The following is a 21,787-nucleotide window of genomic DNA, read 5'->3' as shown; positions in this document are numbered from 1 at the left end:
CCACCAGTACTATAGAACAATAAACCATGTGAATTTGTATCTGTGAGTCTGTCTTCTTGGTTGTCTTTGGGGATCCTCGTGACTTGGGCACAGCAGTATTCAACTTTCCAAAAAGATTACTCTTTATGATTGTTCATTTGCCAAGAATTTGCTCCTACAGCAATGGAGTCATCTTCTGGACTTCTGATGGGAGAAAGATCTATTATCTTGCTTGTGAACTGCTTCCTGCTTTCCTTTTCTATTTGCCTGAAGTCCCCGTGACAACCAGGTAAAAAGTACCTTCAGTTCATCTGATCTCAGCGTGAAGTTACAGAACATCTCCTTTTGTGTTTAATTGTTAATATTCTGGGCATTCTTCCACTTGTGGAACAGGGACTCACTGTACCCCACATCGTATTGTGGGCTGTGCAAGCTAGCTAGCCACATTATGCCTAGGAGGAAGAAAGGGAAGTCCCTATGGAATGCAGGAAGATAACAGCGTCTGCTATTGCAGCCAGGGAGTGCTAGTGAAATACACATCTTTGCAGATCTAGAAAAGGCCTTTGGTGGTTCAGGAATCATTGCGCTGTGTCTTTAAGCATACTGTAACCCTATGGGAGGTGCTCTTGTCACTCAAGTCTCACTAGCCAATCAGGCCCTCCAGACGACCTGCCAGTGAAGTGGTGCAGGGCACTTCCGGCCACCGGCTTCAGGACTGGCTTTGAAGAGGAGCTGGTGCCAGCGTTTCTGTGTGCTGTGAGGAGATTGCTACTACACATAGCTGAGCTGAGAGCATGGATGAACTGGGTAACCACAACATGGTGAGTGAAGGGCTGCTGTTCCCGGATGGAGAGGAGCAGATGGTGAGGTGCGGGAGCCTGTGTGGTGTGTCCTACCCAGATCTGACTGGAAACCTGCAGCCAGATTTCCTGTCCTATGAGAGCTCATATGGTCCTTGAAACTCCTTGGACCCAGATGCAGGCCTCAGAATAACTTTGCTCTGTGGGCTGAATCTGCTTAGAGCACTGGGAACAGGGAACTGTGTGTAGAAATATCTCTGTAGTCCGCTTCAACATGCTTTTAGTGCACCCATGGAAAGCAGGTTTCCAAACTCAGAGAGGCCTAATTTCTCCAGTTTCTTCTAGACGTTCAGCATTTTGTATTTAACTTGTAAGTTCCATTTATAGTCAATTTTCTGGAGGTTGTAAAAGTCACTTATGTTTTGTGTATCACTCTATTTCTATGCCGTGATGTAGAGGAGTAGAACTGGTGATGTAAGGGATTTACTAATGCTTAGGAGATAGTGAGTCTCACAAAGTGGAATTTAGCTGAGGGAGGACTGCCTCTAAGACACCCCAAAGGTAAGTGTATGTTAACCAGGCCTGTTAGAGATTAGGATGCTAAGATATACATTTGTTCACCAGGTTTTTCCAGACATTTGGTTCCAAAACATTACAAAGGAGCCACCTCTGATTTATAACAAGCTTCTAAGCCCAAATCTATATCAGAGAAAAGGCCTCTAACAAGCTGCTCAGGGAGGCAGGAACTACAGGGTCACAACCAAGCTTAGGGCCTGGTGAGCCATAAAGTTCCAGGTTTCTTCTTGAGAAAAGCAGTTCTGCCAGGTGGGCAATATGAGTTGCCTGATTATTCAAGGCTTTCATTTAAGCCCTCAGGCAGGGAGGAGGAACATTCTTGGAAGAGCTAGGAACAGCCTGGGGCCTACGCCTTGAGAGCTTTTCCTAAGGGCCTGGCATTGACAATAAAACCGAGCTCCTTCTTTAAAATCGGGAATATGCTTGGGAGCAATGGTAATGGTCTGGGGCCAGGGCCTTTGTGGAGAAGTTGCTTCACATCTTGAGAACCCAACTCTTCCTACCCTATGGAGCTACGGTTATCAGTCCCAAGACCACTGTGGGCTTAGTCAATAATGTTCTTGAGATACCCTGTGTTCCTTTTGTGTAACATTGTTTGATTAGCTTCCTTTTGAGTTCATCCCATTGTATCATAGCATCTGCTGACTTCATAGAAGTCTTCCATTTCCTTGCATTCCCTCCCCTGGAAGTAGTGTACAAGATGCTATTCTTCTTAAGTTGCTTGCATGGCATGCATGCGACCCAGCTTGTCTAAGACCTCCCCATCCCAGCTTTTATCTTTTCTACCCTTTACTTTTCCTATCTTTCTCATCCCTTGTGACCTTCAGCTTACCCTGCCAGTGAAGAATAACCTGCTGTTTCAGGTCATTGGTTTACTTAAAAATTTATTCTGGGAACATCTTTGTTGTGTAACTCTCACATCTGCCTAAATGGCTAGACTTGTAAGTTGCCAGTCTGTATTTCATTTGTTCAAAGTGTAACCTGGAGCACAAACCTAAATGACACTTAAGGATTATGGCATTTGTGGAATGCCAAATCTGTCTAAAGTTGGCTCCTATTTGAGCTTTAGTCAGAGATGGATGCATACCATCATTAAAGAGATTTTTCTATTAATCTCCTAAGTGTATGATGTAATTTCTCAATGGGAAGGCCTATTAATTCTAGAACAGCTGCATTTCCATCCTGTTTGAAAATATGTTTCTGAGACAAATGCTCTTATGTTGACTCAGGTGACTTTAATTCCAGTCTGTTGCTGTCTGGAAGAATGACCTTGCTGTTCTTTATGTTATACTTTCAAAATTCTTAAAAAACTGTACCACCTCAGAGTTTTAAAATTTTCCATTTGAGTCATGTAGTCGACTATCCAATGCAGTCACAGGAAAAAAGGTTCACATGTGGAGCATTGCTTCTGCTTTCAGACCAAAATAGGAGGCATAGTTTGTTGTGTACACTGCAGGGGGATTCAGGGTAGAGAATCAGCTGCTGGAGTCACTGTTATGGAAAAAGACCTGATTGTGGTAGCAGGAGTGCTTTTGTAAATTTCCAACATGTTTTAATTCATGTCATGGGAATGAACATAGACTAGATTGTGTGAGTGTACAGTTTGGGAATGTTATCTTAGTCAATGAATATTGTATTTGCAACTAGGTAAGTCTTCTATGTAGATATGTTCAATACTGGTTGACACAGTTATGCTAGCTAAGAGGTTTAAAAAACAGACCATTGACTGTAACTGTGTGTGTCAGGTTACAGATCTCAGCCACCAACATATACATATGGACAAGATCAAGGTAATCTTATTATTGACATTCCTGCTACTAGGGAAGAGCCTACTCTTTTTCAAAGTCAATATAGTTGATTTTTTAAATCTAAGATTACATTATGTATATTATTTTAAAAATCACATATTGGTATCATTTTACAGTATAACTGTACTATTGCTCCTATATCTATTTGTTTCTGTTCTCCAGTGTTTCTAGGTTATTAGTAGTTTCATCCCTTTTCTTTAAAGTGATGGTGATTATTGACTTCTGTGTAGAGAAATGTCTCCTGTAGCTTAAGTTTGCTCATGCTATGTAATTGAGAATTGCTTTGAATACCTAATGATGCCTCTGCTGCCCATTGTTAGGAAGACAGTCCTGCAACTCCTTCCAGACTGGGTCTTGACTGGTCAGTGAAAAGGAAAAGTAGATCAGTTAAGGAGTGAGCTCCAATTTCTCTGGCTTATTGGAAACTTGTAAATGAAGAGGGACCTGGGCAAGAATTGAGTTCATTGACCAACTATGAAACTGGTGGAGTCACAGTGCAGAAAGGGTCCATCTAGAAGGCGGGTGAGAATATTCCTGCTTTACAGTAGTTGAGATCATCAATGTGGAATTATGTAGTTAATTTTAGATGATCCATAAATGTCCTAATTGCCCATTTCTTGGGGTTCACAGACCAGGACAATCAAGAAGCTGGATAAAAGTTTGACCTCATCATGAATCCAAATTGCTATAGTTACAGTAGTTCAACCAAAATAGAAGATCTGGGCAAATTGATGTGGCCCTGCCTAACAGGTTTGTTATTTTTCTGGTTTAAGATGTTCATCCTTAGAGAAAAGGGGTGAGAAATCTTTGATGTGCTCTAATACAAATCCCTAGTCTCTGGAGCACTGTTTCAACTTTTCAATAATTTTTGAGATTACAGCTACATCATATTCACATTCTCTTTTCCTGCCTCCAAGCCCTATAATGACCCCTCATTGTTTTCTAATTTGTGGCCTGTTTTTCTTTAACAATAGCTGCAAGGTAACAATTACTGTGTGAATGTGACCTGTGTCTTCAGAATTTCCCAACTAGGAGGCAATGGGTTCCCTGCACAGGACATTGAGTGTATAATGGAATGTGCACACAAAGGTCCCTGTGCTTTGGCTGTGTTCTCCTGTTAGGAAACTTTTTTATTATGATTTTTAAAAAAAAATATTTTCTGGACCTTTGAGCTGAGATTCTTCCCCTTCTATTCCTATTATTGTTAGATTTGGTCTCTTCATAGTGTTCCAGATTTCTTGGATGTTATGCTCTAGGAAATTTTTAGATTTAACATTTTCTGATTAATATATCCATTTATCATACCTTCAAAGCCTGAAATTCCCTTTCCATGCCTAATATTCTTTTGGTGAAGTTGCCTCTCTATAAGCCTGTTCAATTACCTAGATTTTCATTTCCATAATTTCTTCAGCTTGCATTCTTTTACATTGCTTCTATTTCCATTTCTAAGTCTTGAACAGATTCATTCATTTTTGTCAACTGTTTGTTTGCTTTCTCTAAGGGATTTGTTAATTTTCTTCAATATTTTGTTTATCCTTTCCCTCCTTTCTTTAAGGGATTCATTCACTTCCTCTTTAAGGACCTCTATCATCTTTATAAAGTTGGTCTTATGCTAATCGTGCTTCAAGTGTTGGAATATTCAGGGCTTGCTGCAGTAGTAGGATAGCTGGAATCTGGTATGATGCATTGTTCTACTGTTGTTGATTTTGTTCTTATGCTGGTGTCCAGTTATCTGGGTTTGAGGTGCTTGTGGGCCTAGGTGTTGATTTCTCAGTTTGTCTTGGATGGATGTTCTGTTACTTGGTTTCTATTTGCTCTTTGGTTTTCTTGTCTGTGACCTATGGTTCTCACCCCAAGTTGGGGCCTGGAAATCTTGCAGTATATTTAGCCTTTGTTCCAGCAAGGAGTATCTCCCCAAGTTTGACTGAAAAAAGGGAAGAGGGGAGGGAACTTGGGGATAGTATGAAGGGGATACCAAGAGAGTGGGGTAGGTCTGTGGTGGGTGACCTATATTGACCTCTGGCCAATGGTTTGTCCTTTGTTTGAGGAAGGGGTCTCCACCCAAATTGGAAGCTACAACACACAGATACCAAACACAGCATAGCAAGGTGTAATATGGCTAGACACAAATCCTCACGTGAAGGGCGGCCAAGGTAGCCTAATAGGAGGAAAAGGGTCCCAAGGATAGGTGAAAGAGTGAGAGATATCATGATTTCTACAGTCAGGAGGCCCACAAATACCCCAAGCTAAGCAACTATAGCAGGTATGTAGAGAACCTATGTAGTATAATTTCTAATAGGTTTTAATAGCCACAACCACACCTTACCTCCCCAACTTCCCAATCTAAGAGACTGAGCTCCTGTTTCCTCCTGCTTTATCACTACCTCTCTCTGACTAACCATATCACTTCACGTCTGTCTGTACAGAACTCCAGGCCTCTCTGGCTAACTAGTGGCTAGCTCCACCCTGTGACTCCAAGCAAGATTTGTTTGTTAGAACACAAACAAAATATCACATTTCCCTGTTTTTGTCTAAAAGTAAAAAAAAAAAACAGTGTTACAAATAATATCAGAAAAACTATAGACAATAACTTCAATAACTATTTACAGTATATACAGGCATTAAATACGTCAACAATGTCTAGTCCATAGCAACTGACATATTCAGAGAACATACTCCATATCTGCCCTATTGGTGAGTTTAAAAGGTTGTTTCTAATTCACTTTCCATCCAACCCCAAATTACCTTTTGATGTCTCTCAACTTTGCACACTTTACAGCTCTTTAGTGGGTTTCTTTTCTGAATCTGGTAACAGGGAAAACTATAACTATAAATACAGAGTATCCAACTCTATCAGAGAGTGAAGGAAATAATATTACCTCAGTAAACAGGAAGTACAAATAAGTGACTTCCAAAAAAATGTGAGAAATGATAGAAACAGCTGGCTGCCTGAACAGTCACCCAAGGTTACTCTACAATGTTGGAGCATCATCTTTGGATTGTAGGCCTAGCATACCTAACAGACTTTTCTGTGAAGCAGTATATGTTGAAGGGCTGTCCTGCCCTGTCTTGGCAAAGTGTAGCAGTCCTTTTGTGTCCTGCTTGTTGAATGTGGTCAGCAATTGAGGCAAGGGTTTACTTTTGCCACAAATAAATTGAACTCCATGTGGAGTTTCTTCGATGTCCATCATCCTTTCCAATGTTGATTGGTACTGCCAGGAGCAGACATGTCACATTGTCATAAGAAAAAGAAGAACCTATGTCATTAAAACATCTTAAATGTCATATTCTGTAGATCTCTGAATTGTTTGAAGATGACCGTCTCTAAAATATATCTCTGTCTGACCTTGAATACATACATAATATGACAAGTTTGATTGTAATAGTTGACTAATTACTTACCTGCATTTGCTTATTATCCTAAGTAGTTAGTTATAATTACTTCCAATGGTTAAAAATTCACATTATATTGTTAAATAAGTTGCATAGATACCATACCTTAAGCAAGATTAGACATGTATGTACAGTCTTTTTTAACAAAAATAATATCCCAGCACTCAGGAGGCAGAGGCAGGCAGATCTTTATGAGCTCGAGGCCAGCTTGGTCTACAGAATGAGTGCCAGGATAGGCTCCAAAGCCACACAGAGAAACCCTGTGTCAAAAAACAAACAAACAAAACAATAACAACAACAACAAAAAAACCCAAAATAAAAAACCTACTTTGTATCATTATCAAAAAATCCAGGTCAATGTAAAATATTTAATGCTAGTAGCTGCTTGTTTTGGTTTAAACATAGATTTAATAAATTATCTTTCTATCCTATTTCTATATCTCCTCTTATTTCTTTTCAGAGTAGATTCAGTAATCTCCCTCCCCCCACCTCACTCACACACACACCCTTTTTTCAAAACAAAAACCCAAAATCTAATCTCCTTCTTTTCCTGACCATTGCCAATAACAGCTTATAAGCAACCCCCCCTAAACAATAACAAATATCCATACCCTATGGATGACTAAAAATCACTCAACCCAACTCTTGGGTTAAGGTTAGGGTTAGGGCATCATATTCTTCAATTTTCTTCCTGCTGTCTGGGGACAATGTCACTTAAGGGAAACCTGAAAGAAAAATTTGGGCTAATTGTTAAGTCTTAGGAGAGGTAGATGTAATATTTGTTATCCACTCTCTGCATAATGGGAAAGTGCACGACTTTTCTCAAGTCCTGGCTAGAGTAGTCTTGTGAAGCTGAATCATGTCAACTAGCCACCTGGAAATTGTCCTGAGCAGTTTGTAGTCCAAAGCTGATCTTTAGGTGATGTTTTTCCGGTTAGTGATATTATCGTAGTCCTGGTAGAATTGTCATTGTGGAACCCCATCATCCTTCTGAAGAAATCAAAGGTTGCTGTTAGGAATGGTCATGGTTCATTGCAAAAACTTAAACATTTTAAATATCATATGCAGCAGATCTCAAAGGGGTTAAAAGATCAATATTTGTTGTGTACATCCAGAGTACAAAACCTTAATTCCTAGTTACCTGATAGAGAATCAAACCTGAAATCATGTATAGGAAGCTAGATGAAGCCTTTTTCTTCAATTAGCCATTAGCATCATGGCAAAAAGTTTAAAATACATGAACACATATATAAATCTTATAAATTTTGAGATAATACTTATACTGCAATAAAATCCTTTTTTTTTTTTTTTTTTTTTTTTTTTTTTACGAGACAGGGTTTCTCTGTATTGTTTTCGAGGCTGTCTTCGAGGCTGTCGGTCCAGCCCAGCCTCGAACTCACAGAGATCCACCTGCCTCTGCCTCCCGAGTGCTGGGATTAAAGGCGTGCGCCACCACCGCCTGGCTAAGAAAATCTTTTAAACAGTCAAAAACTAAGCATTACAAAATCAGTGGCAGTACAACAGTCCCTTAATTTTTGGTTTTCTTCTGTCCCATATCAGGTGGCTCTTTTGACATGAGATTTTGGATTTTACTTCAGCAAGCATGCTTGGGTTTAGAGAAGGAGAGAGCCACACTCCCAACTTCAAAGCTAGCTTTAATTTTTAATTGAACTGGGACTACAGAAAGACCATTTGCAATATATGTCTTTAGAAAAAGATCTCTCAAAAAATTACTGCAAGCTCTTTGCTTCTGCTCATAATTTTTCAGTTTCATCATTAGCAACAAGTACTACCATTACCGCTGTGTCTATTCATGCTAATTGATGAGGTCACAATTTTCCTTTTTTGAATCTATTCAGAGACCTTTTCCACATAGGTTTTTAATTTGTCCTCTGTTCATGTGGTAAAAAGATTCATTCTAAGATAATATCTTCCCTCTGCATACATATTACTGTAGGAGAAGGCTTAGAGGCTAACATAACCATAATGCAATCAAGTTTTGGATGAAAGTGATTCACATGTGTGTCCTCCAGTTTCTTATTTTTTAGAGACAAGGTTTCTCTGTATTGTTTTGGAACCTGTCCTGGAACTCGGTCAGTAGACCGGGCTGGCCTCAAACTCACAGAGATCCACCTGTCTCTGTCTTCCGAGTGCTGGGATTAAAGGCGTGTGTCACCAATGCCTGGTCCTGCAATTGGCTTTTACACTAAAGCCAATTCTCTCTCACCTTCAGTTTATAATTTCCTGGGACTGTTTAAGTCCTTTTCACTGTCTAAGGTTTTGAGCAAATTACACAGTTCATCACACTATACTCCAATAGTGGGCTGCAGATAGGAAATATCTCCTATCTTTGACAGCTATTAAGAATCAGCAATCAATCTCTCCTGATTTGCAGCTTTTAAGGTCTAATTTTTTTTTGTAAAACTATTTTATATCCTAAGTAATTAGTAGAATCATTTCTTTGTATTTTTTGAGGAAAAATTTGTATTCCCCAACCAGGCATTTTTTTTTAACTTCCTCAAACATTCTTTCTATTTTTTGAATAAGCTAGTAAGATGTCATCCATCTAATGGTAAACTATAGATTGAGGAAATTGCTTGCGTGTCATTTCAAATTATTGATGTTAAAAATATTCGCACAGGGTGGGGCTATTTAACATTTACTGTGGGAGAACCTTCCATTGATAATCTCTTAACTGACTGAGAATTATTATAAATAGGCACTATGTGGCAAATTATTCTGTCTTTTTCTTGTAAAGGTATAGTGAAGAAACAATCTTTGAAATTGATAACTATATGAGGCCATCCTTTAGGTAATAGAGAAGATAAACGGCTCCAGACTGTAGAGAACCCATCAGCTGAGTCACCTTATTAAGAGCTCTTAGAACTGTTTCCACTCTCCATTGTCCAGATTTATTTTTAATAACAAATACAGGAGAATTCCAAGAGCTGGTTGATTCTTCATTATGCTAAACAATTAACCGCTCTTGTACCATTTGTGCTAAGGCCTGCAGTTTCTCTGTTGTTAAAGACTATTGCTTAACCCTTACAGGTTTGCCTATCAACCATTTTAAAGGTAGGGCTGTTGATGCCTTTGAAAGATCAGCAGCTGTTGTGCCTGCTTTTGTAAAACCTGAATTGTCAGTGACTGTTCTTTTTTATTCTTTGTAATATTTCCCCAGAACCATATGATAATGTATGGTTTGCTCCTAAGATCGGAGGAATGTTAATCTGAGAGTTTCATTTGCTGTAACAAATTGTGTCCCCACAAATTGATAGCTATGTTAGCCACATATGGCTTTAATTTTCCTCACTGCCTTCTGGTCCTATACATTTGACCCATCGTGTGCTCTGTTTTACCTGAGATAACATTCCAATTCCTAAAAGCTGAACTTTTACCTCCTGAAGAGGCCAGTTTGGGTGCAATTATTGTGACATCCATAACTGTGTCTACAAGGCATTCAATGACTGTGTCATTTATTCCTATTTTTGATTTTGGTCTTTGTTTATTTATAGAAGTTTGCCAGAATAATTGCTTTAAGGTTTCTCTTGAATTTTTTGTTCTCTCTTCTATAGTTGTTCCTTCATCGAGAGCTATATGGTTTCTTATAGGCATTAGTTTCTTTAATTGCTCTGGGAATGAGTTTCTTCCACGGTTACAGGAAATGACAGAACTGAATTTGGCATGGGGGCTTGTAAGAGGCTCCCCAAGGTGTTTCCTGATGGCAAAAGGTTACTGTCCCTTGTTGACCTACATTCATTTGTCCAATGCTTGCCTTTGCCACACCTTCTGCACAATCTAGAAGGAAGGGGCATTCTGTTTAAATCATGCTTGGAAAATAACCATTGTTTTAGGAAGGCCCTGCCTACAATCCCATTTTAAGTGACCTTGTTTGTCACTATTGAAGCACTGGAAATTTCAGATTTTCTTCAAAACTCTTGAAATCACCTCTCCTATCCATGTATCATCTTGGTCATGAGATTCAGTATTGATTGTATTGGTTGTATCTTAGACCTATTCCTCCAAGGGTGCTTATCCTTTTGCTTTGTTCATTGGCATTTTCAAAAGTCAGAGATTCAATTATTATTTGTCTACCTTCTGAATTTGTTATTCTATTTACTGCTGAAGTCAATCTTTGTAAGAAATCCATGAAGGCGTCCTTTAGGCCCTGTATAACTTTAGTAAATGACTCAATTTTCTTTCCTACTTCTTCAATTCTTTTCCAAGCATTCAAAGATGCTGTGCTGTTGAGAGAAGCCTTTTCCTTGCCAGCAGCTTTGGTTTTTTTCTCCACCAGTCGCCTGGGCTCTGCCACGGTGTAGTCCCCAAATAACACACAAGACGCTGTATTAATTATGAAGCTGTTGGCCTTGCTTATTTCTTACTGGCTAGCTCTGACTTAAGTATTTACCCCATAATTGTTAATCTAAGTATTTCTCTTACCAGAGAAAAGTTTCCGGGCTTCTATGGTGGTTACATCTTGACTCCCTGTGTTTCTCCTACCCAGAGTCCTCCTGGACTCCTAGTCCCACCTATCTTGCTTCCCTATTGGCCAATAGTGCTTTATTGACATATACACAGGACTTCCCCAACACTGTGCAGCATAAATCCAGCACATGGTTATCATATAGAGATTGACTTTGCACGTTAGCATAATCTTCCCGAGCGCTACATCATTGTTCAATGGTCTTAGCTTCATCTTTCCTCTAGGTCTTCCATTGTAATTGAGGACCAGGCTTCAAGACCACTGTAAGCAAATTTCTCCAGTCCTTAGTTATAATTCTATTATAAACTGACCATGAGTTTAACATCTGCTTTATGAAAGGTGAATGCATGCCATATGAGACTATTGCTTCCTTGAATCTCTTTATAGCTAACATTCCCTAGTGTGTACGTTCAGCTCTTAGACAGCCTTGGGGATGTCTGTCATTTAGCAGATGTTCCCATAAGGTGACTGGATAAATTAAAGTTGGTTGTTTGAAAACCTCTGGCATTCCTCTCTAAGATTATAATGCAATGCTGATACTGGTTTTCCATTATATTCATCTGTCTGGCTCTGAATACCTCCATGATCTGTTTTATTAAGTTTTTCTACACCCAGATTAACCATCTTTTCAGTGATAAAACAAAAACGATAAAACTGATAATGTTTCCAGAATTCCCTCAGTGTTTTTTTTTTTTTTTTTGTCTTTATTTCAGTTTTCAGGTCTTGAACTGTTTGAATTGTTTTCTTCATCTGTTTGATGTGTTCTTATAATGTCATCTTCCCACCCCTTCTGCCAGTGGGTACAGGTGGGGTTTCTCCCTCTCTTAGTGTGTACAGGTCCAAGTGGTGGGTCCAGGTGGGTCTAAGATTCCAATGATGGCAGATGTTGGATGGTTCAGTCTGCCTCTCATTATCTCTGGGGTATTTGGTGACAGGATGGGCCTGGGGGCCTTGGGTCAGGGGACTCCAACAGGGAAAGGTAACTACCTTAAATGCCATCCTAGAGCCTTCATCCATTAGCTGATGAAACACAGAAGCAGAGATCCACAACTAAGCACTAATCTGAACACCTGGAATCCAGTTGTAGAGAGGGAGGAATGATGAGCAAAAGGGTTAAGACCATGCTGGGGAAACCCACAGAAACAGCTGACCTGATCTAGTGGGAGCTCATGGACCCCAGTCTGACAGCTGGAGAACCAGCATAGGGACCCCTGAATGTGGGTGTCAGTTAGGAGGCCTGGGTAGTCTATGGGACCTCAGGCAGTGGAACCAGTATTTATTTCTAGTGCACGAATGGACTTTGGGAGCCCATTCCTTATGGAGGGATATTCTCTCAGCCTAGATACAGGGGGAGGGTCTAGGCCCTGCCCCAAATGATATGACAGGCTTTGATGATCTTCCCTGGGGAGTGGATGGGGCTTCGGTGCAGGGCATGGGAGAAAGAGGTACTGGGATTGATATGTAATATAAGATTGTTTCTGATTTAAATAAAAGAATCTATTAATAATTGACATTAAATAAGTTCTATCTAAACTATCCTCACATTTAATCATTCCATTTTCAAACTGTCCAGCATAATATCATACAGAGACCTAAATTCCTCAATTGTAATAATGTTTTCCATTTTTAATGTGGAAAAAACTGTCTCCTCCCTCTTTAAAAGCAACAACAAAAAATTTCCCTCCTTTAAGAGTCTCCAATTCTGTCATCAAATCTGCCAGTGAATATGGTGGAACTAAGGCTGCATAGCACAACTGATCAGAAAACACCATGATTATCACTTCAGTTTCTCTGAGCCCTTATTATTCCTGCTTAGTTGATTCTGTGTACCATGTTCCTCTGATTTCTTCAACCCCTGTGGATCTTACAATCCTTACCACCTCCTTCCACAGGATTCCTAGAGGTCAAGCTAATGTTTGGGAAGGGATCTCTGCATGTGCTCCCATAAGCTGCTGGGAGAAGCTTCTCTGATGACAATTTGACTAGGCACCAATCTATGAGTACAGCAGAATATATTTATGAATCTTTGCATTGATTATTTTCCTTGGTCAGTTGCATTTGGTCCTAGTTGTCTGAGCCATCCAAGTTCCAGTTCTTGACCATCTAGACAGTGTTAGGCATGGGCTTTCTTTCACAGCTTGGGCTTCAAGTTAGACCAATCATTGGTTGGCTACAAGGAACATACCAAAACATAAAATTGGAATGTAGAGCAAGCCAACAGCCACCATTATTCGAATTGAAGAGAAACTCAAAGTGATACCACTAAAGTCAGTAAGAAGACAAGGCTGTCCACTTTGTCCATACCTACTCAAATAGTACTTGAAGTTCTAGCTAGAACAATAAGACAAGAAAAGGAGATCAAAGTGATACAAATTGTAAAGGAACAAGATAAACTTTTAATATTTGCAGATGATATGATAGTATTCATAAGCGACCTGAAAATTTTTACTAGGAGCTCCTACAGTTGATAAACACCTTCAGTAATATGTCAGGATACAAGATTAACAACAACAACAAAAAGTCAGTATCTTCTATATACAGATGATAAACAGGCTGAGAGTGAAATAAAAGAAAAATCACCCTTTACAATAGCCACCAATACCATACTATCTTGGGGTAACTGTAACCAAATATATAAGACCTTCATGATAAGAAATTTAAAGTCTTTGAAGAAAAAAATTGAAGAAGACATCAGAAAATGAAAAGATCTCCCATGCTTTTGGATAGGGAAGATCAACGTAATAAAAACGGCAATCCTATCAAAAAAAATCTACAGATTCAATGCAGTCACCATCAAAATCCCAACACAATTCTTCACTAACCTTGAAAGAACAATACTCAAGTTGATATGGAAAATAAACAACAACAAAAAAATACCAAACCAGAATAGCTAACACAATCCTGTTCGATATAAAGAGACTTCTGGTGGCATCACCATTTCTGACTTCAGGCTCTGGTATAGAGCTATAATAATAAAAGCAATTTGGTATTGGCATCAAAATAGACATGTAGATTAATGGAATCAATTTGAAGACTCTGATTAATCTATACTCCTTTGAACACCTGATTTTTACAAAGAAGCAACAATTGTACAATGGAAAAAAAGCTTCTTCAACAAATGGTCCTGGCATAACTAAATGCTGACGTGAAGAAAAATGCAGACAGATCCAATCTATCCCCATGCACAAAAATTAAATCTAAATGGGTCAGAGACCTTAACATAAATCCAGTTACACCGTACCTGATAGAAGAGAAAGTGAGAAGTAGCCTTGAACACATGGCCAACATATGATGGGTGATCCTAAAAAGTTTTGTTTCTTAATTGGGATGGACACTAACAGGCTTGGACCACAGATGCAGCAAGTTTTACATGAAGTTGCTTCCAGGAACTAGCAATCACTTTTATTAATCCTTCCATAAATTGCAGGTTTAGCTGATGGAGTCTTACCCATAGGGCACCTTGCTAGGATTCCATTCCATAGCAAGGACTTTCTCCTTGAAAATTCCTGCCTGTTTCAACACTTGACTGCCATCTGAAACTACCTTTTCATTTATTTCTGCCCCACTTATTTTTGTTTTTTTACCATAGACTTGAACAAATCATCAATAATAACCATCCAACAGATTTAATATTCCATTTAAGAAATTAGGCCATTATTTTTAAATTATGTCTTACTAAATTTGCAGGGAATAGGGAGAATAAAAAAATATTTTAGAGCTAAAATATCACCCAAATGACTTCTAGTTTAATTTTTTAAGAAGACTATTTCCAACTGAAATCCTATGATATCAGTCTCCACTTTCTGCCATTACTCTCAACATTCCCATCTTCCTGGCCCTACAAGAAAAAACAGTTAAATTCTGTGTACAACTTTCTGTGTTTTCTCCTACCTAAAGTCTTGATAACTTCTTTATTCTTCCAAAAGACACCATCAGAAGAACATCAATAACCAAGATACCTCTTCCCATTTATTAGCTCTGCCTGCCATCCCTATCTATCCTTTCCAGCCATCCTATTGGCCATTCAGCTCTTTTTTAGATCAAGTATTTTAGACAGGCAAAGTATCATAGCTTCACAGAGTTAAACAAATGTCACATGAAAGAATGCAGCATGTCTTTGCATCATGAAAGCAAATGTTCCACAGCATAAGCAAATATAACCCATCTTAAAATAATATTCCAAAACATCGAGGGTTGAGACCATAAGATTTTGAGATACTTAAGCTATGAGACTTCTTCCATGGAGATCTAGCTGCATGTAAGGGGTGGAAGTGCCCAAAGAGAGATGCATGAGAATTAGCAGGGATAGGGCCTTTATACCTGAATCTCCTTGCATCTGAGACAGAGATGCGAGTTTTGATATTTGTCCTACTGTGCTTCAGTCTTGCCTTGGTCCAATCTTACCTCACTGTGTCTCCATTTCTCTGTTTTGGAATGTGCATGGTATTCTGTGCCATTGTATGTTGGGAAGAAGGAAAAAGATTTTATAAGATGTCACTCACAGTCAAGAGCTTACCTTGAGTGTCAGAAGATACTTTGGAGGTTTGAACAGTGTAGGGGCAGTTACAGACAATGAGGACTAAATGCACTTTCCTCGGCTGGGCGGTGGTAGTCCATGAGTTTGAGACCAGCCTGTTCCAGGGCAGTCTCTAAAGCCACAGAGAAAGCTTGCCTCAACTATCCCCTTAACCCTAATCCCCCCAACAAAAAAAAATGCTCTTTCCTCATGCTTGATTTAATGAAAACATTCCCAAAAAGGATGATGTATTTGAACATGTGTCTCTCCTTCGTGACTTTCTTTTGATTGCTTATGAAACCTTTCTTAGGGATCCTTTCTAGATGAAGTCCTGGAATTAAAGGTGGGTCAACATTCCTAACTATTCTTATTTTTATATTATTGGGTGCTGGGCCTGGAATGTAGGTTTTTGTCAAGCATATGTTGTTGTACTGAGCTTCACCCAAATTTTGAATTTTAATATTTGGTAGAGGGTATCAGTCTGTTTTCCAGGATGGTTTATATTCATGACATTAATACTACCTGAGCCTTCTGAGTCATTAGATTGGAGGTGCATGACCATCTTCTTACCTGTTGTGTTTGTTTTGAATTATATTTAATGAATGTGAGTATTTTACCTGTATGCATGGATATGCACTACATGGGTACCTGGTCCTCAAAGTGGTCTAAAGATGGTCTCAAAAATCCTGAATTTGGAATAATGGATGGTTGTGATCCCCCATGTAAGTACTGCAAGACCAGCAAGAGCTGTTTACTACTCAGCCATCTCTTCTGCCCTGTGTTGATTATTTATGATCAATATTAATATTGGTAATGTTTTCTTCTGTTCATTTGTAGCTGTTTAAACATGTAGTGCCTTTTAGTAAAATCTTATTGATGTTACAGTTTAAATTAGGGCACTACGGGTTCTTGGAAGATGAATGCAGAACTGGAGTGAACTTTAGTACATAACCTCTGAGTTATTTCTATCTTTTTTGTTTGTTTGACCAATTTTTGCATAGAAAATAGGATCTCAATATGTTCTTCCTGCTGTTCTGGACCTGATTGTATAGACAAGGCTGATCTACCTTCTAAGTGCTGGGGTTAAAGGTGTGAGCCAATACACCCAACTTGTACATCTTATTTTTCTGTTTTGTAGTTAGTAATTGTTCATATAATTTATCTCATGTGTACTCTGTACTGTTATCTATTTACTTGTCTCTATGTTTGTTAATAGACATTTCTCTTCCAAGGTGATATTTGATATAAAAGGTACAGAGATGACAGAGGTAAACCTTCTATTCAGTTTCCTTCTAAAGCAACTGGGTGATTACATTATAATGTCTAAGTGTGGGTAGCACCGGAAATATATGATTATACTGTCAAAGAAGTACATTTACAATGTTGTCAATATCATGTTTTCTGTTGCACACATGTGATATTTTAGAATGCAGTGACCTATGAGGATTTACATATTGACTTCACTTGGGAAGAGTGGACTTTAATGGATCCTTCTCAGAAGAATCTCTATAAAGATGTAATGCTGGAAACCTACAGGAACCTCACTGCTATAGGTAAGACTGAATTTTCCTTCATGTTTTAAATAAGAGGACAACTATTCCTTGGTTATTGATGTTCTTCCATAATTTGATTGAGAAAGAAGAATGAGGTAAATAAATTAGGCATGGTTCTAAGGTTCACTGAAGATGATACCTACATTTTGTACAATTTTCAATAATATACATGTTCTTGTACTACATTGTAGGATACAGTTGGAAAGACCATCATATTGAAGATTATCAAAGTTCTAGAAGATATGAAAGGTAATTTTCATGTGCAAGATGACACAAATATGCCTCTGATGAAATTGTAATGTGTCCTGGAAGTTTTAAACACAAGCAACATTATAAAAAAGCACAGCTTAAAGTGCATTGGTTATTAAATTCTCACACAGTCATATACCTCAAATTTAGGTAGGTAAATTACATTTGCATGGCATTCTTTTTAAAGAAGAATACAAGGAAACAATGCCTTAACAGGTATCATTTGAATCATAGCAGCATGAGAGCACTATGCTGTAGAACTTTTAATCCATATATTTCATACCACTCATATTACAAAAGGTATATGCATTGAAGAGTAAATCTCCAAAACCTTCTCATAACTAAATAGTCTATAGTACAGCTAGTATTAATCATATACTTGTTGTGACTGTGCTAAGCTTACTGAGGGGGCAGGTAGAATTAAGAGTCAAGGGGCAGTTGCTGTGTAGAAACCTTAATCCCTATATAACAAGTCTATGAGGAACAGAAAGTCAAAACATGAATTCCATGTGGAATTCTTCCTTTACTAGTATGTCATGTCAGTCTGGATACAAGCCATATGAGCATAGGAATATGGAAAATTATAACATGTCTCCCTCAGAACAATTAGAAGATATATCTCAGCCCCCACATTGAGTATACGTGTTTAATTTGATTCAAGTAGAAGTAATTGGTTGTCCAGTTTCATTGTTAATACATCAACAAACTCATACTACTGAAAGCCCTATGAGTAATAGGACTGTGTAAATGTAGTATGACTCACAGTATAGGAAAACTTAAGAATGCAATGAGAGTAGTAAAACTCTGAGTTTTTCCAGTTATTTTTAAATATGTGAGAAATCTCGTATGGAAAAAAGATTCTGTAAATGTGAGCATGTAATAAAGGATCTTACCACCACAGGTATCATCAAAGATGAAAAAAAAAAAAACCCTAAATGAAGGGGAAAAACATGAGTGTAAACACAGCAATAGAACTGTAAGATCTGAATCCTCTCAAACTGTAACATTAGTTCATACAGATATAAATATTCAACAAAGCATTGAATGTGGTAAAGCTTTTACATGTGCCAATCATTCTTGCAGGAATGAAAGAAGTCAAACTGGAGAGAAACCTTCTATATATACTCAAGGTGTTAAAACTTTTACATATGACACCCATCTTCAAAGGCATGAAAAAACTCATACTGGAGAGAAACCCTATAAATGTACTCAGTGTGGTAAAGCCTTTGCACGTGCCAGTCATCTGCAAATGCATGAAATGACACATACTGGAGAGAAACCCTATGAATGTAATCTGTGTGGCAAAGCGTTTTCATTACCCAGTTATCTGCAAATACATGGAAGGAGACATACTGGAGAGAAACCCTATGAATGTAATCAGTGTGGTAAAGCCTTTGCACATCACCAGAGTCTCCGACTACATAAAAGAACCCACACTGGAGAGAAACCCTATGAATGTAATCACTGTGGTAAAGCCTTTGCATTCCCCAGTCACCTACAAGTGCATGAAAGGACACATACTGGAGTGAAACCCTATGCATGTAATCACTGTTCTAAAGCCTTTGCTTCTCGCCGTGATCTTCAAAGACATAAAAGAATTCATACTGGAGAAAAACCCTATGAATGTAATCAGTGTGGTAAAGCCTTTGCTCGTAACGGTACTCTTCAAAGTCATAAAAGAACGCATACTGGAGAAAAACCCTATGAATGTAATCTGTGTGGTAAAACTTTTGCAAGTCACAGTACTCTTTATGTGCATAAAAGAACGCATACTGGAGAGAAACCCCATGAATGTAATCAGTGTGGTAAAGCCTTTGCAAGTCACAGTAGTCTTTATATGCATAAAAGAACGCATACTGGAGAGAAACCCCATGAATGTAAACTGTGTGGTAAAGCCTTTGCTTGTCACAGTGCTCTTCAAATGCATAAAAGAATCCATACTGGAGAGAAACCCTGTAAATGTAATCAGTGTGGTAAAGCCTTTGCTCGTTACAGTGCTCTTCAAATGCATAATAGAATCCATACTAGAGAGAAACCCTATGAATGTAATCAATGTGGTAAAGACTTCGCACGACTCAATCATCTGAAAATGCATAAAATGACACATACTGGAGAGAAACCCTATGAATGTAATCAGTGTGGTAAAGCATTTTCATTACCCAGTCATCTGCAAATACACGAAAGGAGACATGCTGGACAGAAACCATATGAATGTAATCAGTGTGGTAAAGCCTTTTCATACCCCAGTCACCTGCGATTGCATGAAAGGAGACATAGTGGAGAGAAACCCTATGAATGTAATCAGTGTGGTAAAGCCTTTGCACATCACCAGAGTCTCCGACTACATAAAAGAACCCACAATGGAGAGAAACCCTATGAATGTAATCAGTGTGGTAAAGCCTTTTCATACCCCAGTTACCTGCAAATGCATGAAAGGACACATACTGGAGAGAAACCTTATGAATGTAATCAGTGTTCTAAAGCCTTTGCTCATCGCAATGATCTGCAAAAGCATAAAAGAACCCATACTGGAGAGAAACCCCATGTATGTAATCAGTGTGGTAAAGCCTTTGCTCGTAATGGTACTCTTCAAAGTCATAAAAGAACGCATACTGGAGAAAAACCCTATGAATGCAATCTGTGTGGTAAAACCTTTGCAAGTCATAGTACTCTTTATATGCATAAAAGAACGCATACTGGAGAGAAACCCCATGAATGTAATCAGTGTGGTAAAGCCTTTGCTCGTCACAGTGCTCTTCAAATGCATAAAAGAATCCACACTGGAGAGAAACCTTATGTGTAACCAGTGTGGTAAAGACTTTGCACAGAAACCGGGCGTTCATGGTGCACGCCTTTAATCCCAGCACTTGGGGTGGGGAGCAGAGGCAGGCGGATCTCTGTGAGTTCAAGGACATCCTGGTCTATGGAGCAAGTTCTAGGACAGCCTCCAAAATAATACAGAGAAACTGTGTCTCGAAAAAAAACCAAAAAAAAAAAAAAGACTTTGCACGGCCCAGTCATTTGCAAATGCATGAAATGACACATACTGGGGAGAAGCCCTATGAATGTAATCAGTGTGGTAAAGCCTTTTCATTACCTAGTCATCTGTAAGTACATGAAAGGACACATACTGGAGTGAAACCCTACGAATGTAATTAATGTTCTAAAGCCTTTGCTTTTATAACATCTTCAAAGTTATAAAAGAACCCATACTGTAGAAAAACTATGAATGTAATCAGTAGTCTTCAAAAATCATGAGAGAATACCATCCTGCAGAGAAACTATATAAATGTCATCAGTGTGGCAAAGTTTTGCACTTTATACATAAATAAAACTTTTTGTGCGAAATCAATCTGTTAATGCCTTTGCATATTACAGTAATCTTAGGGTACTGGTAAAAAATACTGAGGGCTCCTTATAAAGAATTTTGTAAGATCTTTTGCCAACACACTTACATTCAGTTAAACAAGTGTGTTTATTATGTAGAAAATAATTTGACAGTGTCAGCAATCTGGTCAAACATTAAGATGACTATATTGTTTGCATGAGCAAGCTCATGGGAAAAAATTAACTTAAGAATTTATGAATCTCTATGTAGGGTAAAAGAGCCAGCCAAAGAAGCACACTGTTTCTAAAATCAGAGCAAGTGAAAGACACAAACTTTGGCCCTGAATCCACAGCCAGTGAAAGAAAAACTCTGGCTCTGAAACCAGATCCAAAAGGTTAAAAAGGACCACTGAAAGAAACACACTTTGGCCTTGAAACCAGAGCCAAAGAAACAGTCTACCCTTGACAAACTGATCACAAAACCAACCTGTTCCTGAGCTTGAAACCAATCATTCCCTGATAATGAAATACAGCCAATCCCTCAGGTTATTTTAGGTCAGTGATTGAAATGCCACCAATTCCCACCCTGAAAATCTCCAAGGAAAAACTCTGCCCATAGGAAGCCCTATATAAAAGCCCTGTGCCTGTTCAGTGGCAGATGTCCTTTTCCACCCTGACAGAGGTAGTCACTCTCCTGGATTCCTCCCTCCCAAATAAACCTCTTGAATGAGAGTTTGGGATGAAGACTCTTTCACCAGACTAGAGCAGAAATTCCATAGTGGAGTGGAGCACAGAAGAAATGGACACCTCCGCTGGGAAACTCCCTTAGGGAGTGAAACAGAAGTAACCACTTTTCCCTGGAGCAGGAGCAGACTGCTGCATTTCTGCAGTGGTTTCCCTCTTAGTTGAGTGAAGCAGAAGAGTACCAATTTGGACTGGAGCTGAGAAGAAATGGACATCTTTGTTGGGAAACTCTCTAGTGCAGTGGAGCAGAGAAACAATGGACACTTCTGCTGGAAAACTCTGTTAGCAGGGTGGATTGAAGCCCAGGATACCTTCCCTTAATAGCTGTGAGTATGGCCTGATTTCTGACAGTCAGG

General features: G+C 38.8%; 1 protein-coding gene across 1 annotated transcript; it reads left to right on the top strand.

Annotated features, from left to right (window-relative positions):
- Positions 1-668: 668 nt before the first annotated feature.
- Positions 669-20,712, top strand: LOC101838445 (zinc finger protein 431). The gene is given in 5 exon segments (XM_013124677.3): positions 669-800; positions 16,985-17,111; positions 17,303-17,360; positions 18,444-20,156; positions 20,158-20,712. Coding segments are annotated over 5 exon segments (1,986 nt in total). The 5' UTR covers positions 669-773; the 3' UTR covers positions 20,219-20,712.
- Positions 20,713-21,787: the final 1,075 nt, after the last annotated feature.

This window comes from Mesocricetus auratus, unplaced genomic scaffold, assembly GCF_017639785.1.
Source record: "Mesocricetus auratus isolate SY011 unplaced genomic scaffold, BCM_Maur_2.0 Super-Scaffold_4256, whole genome shotgun sequence".
NCBI lineage: Eukaryota > Metazoa > Chordata > Mammalia > Rodentia > Cricetidae > Mesocricetus > Mesocricetus auratus.
This window is presented reverse-complemented; position numbering and strand designations above follow the sequence as displayed.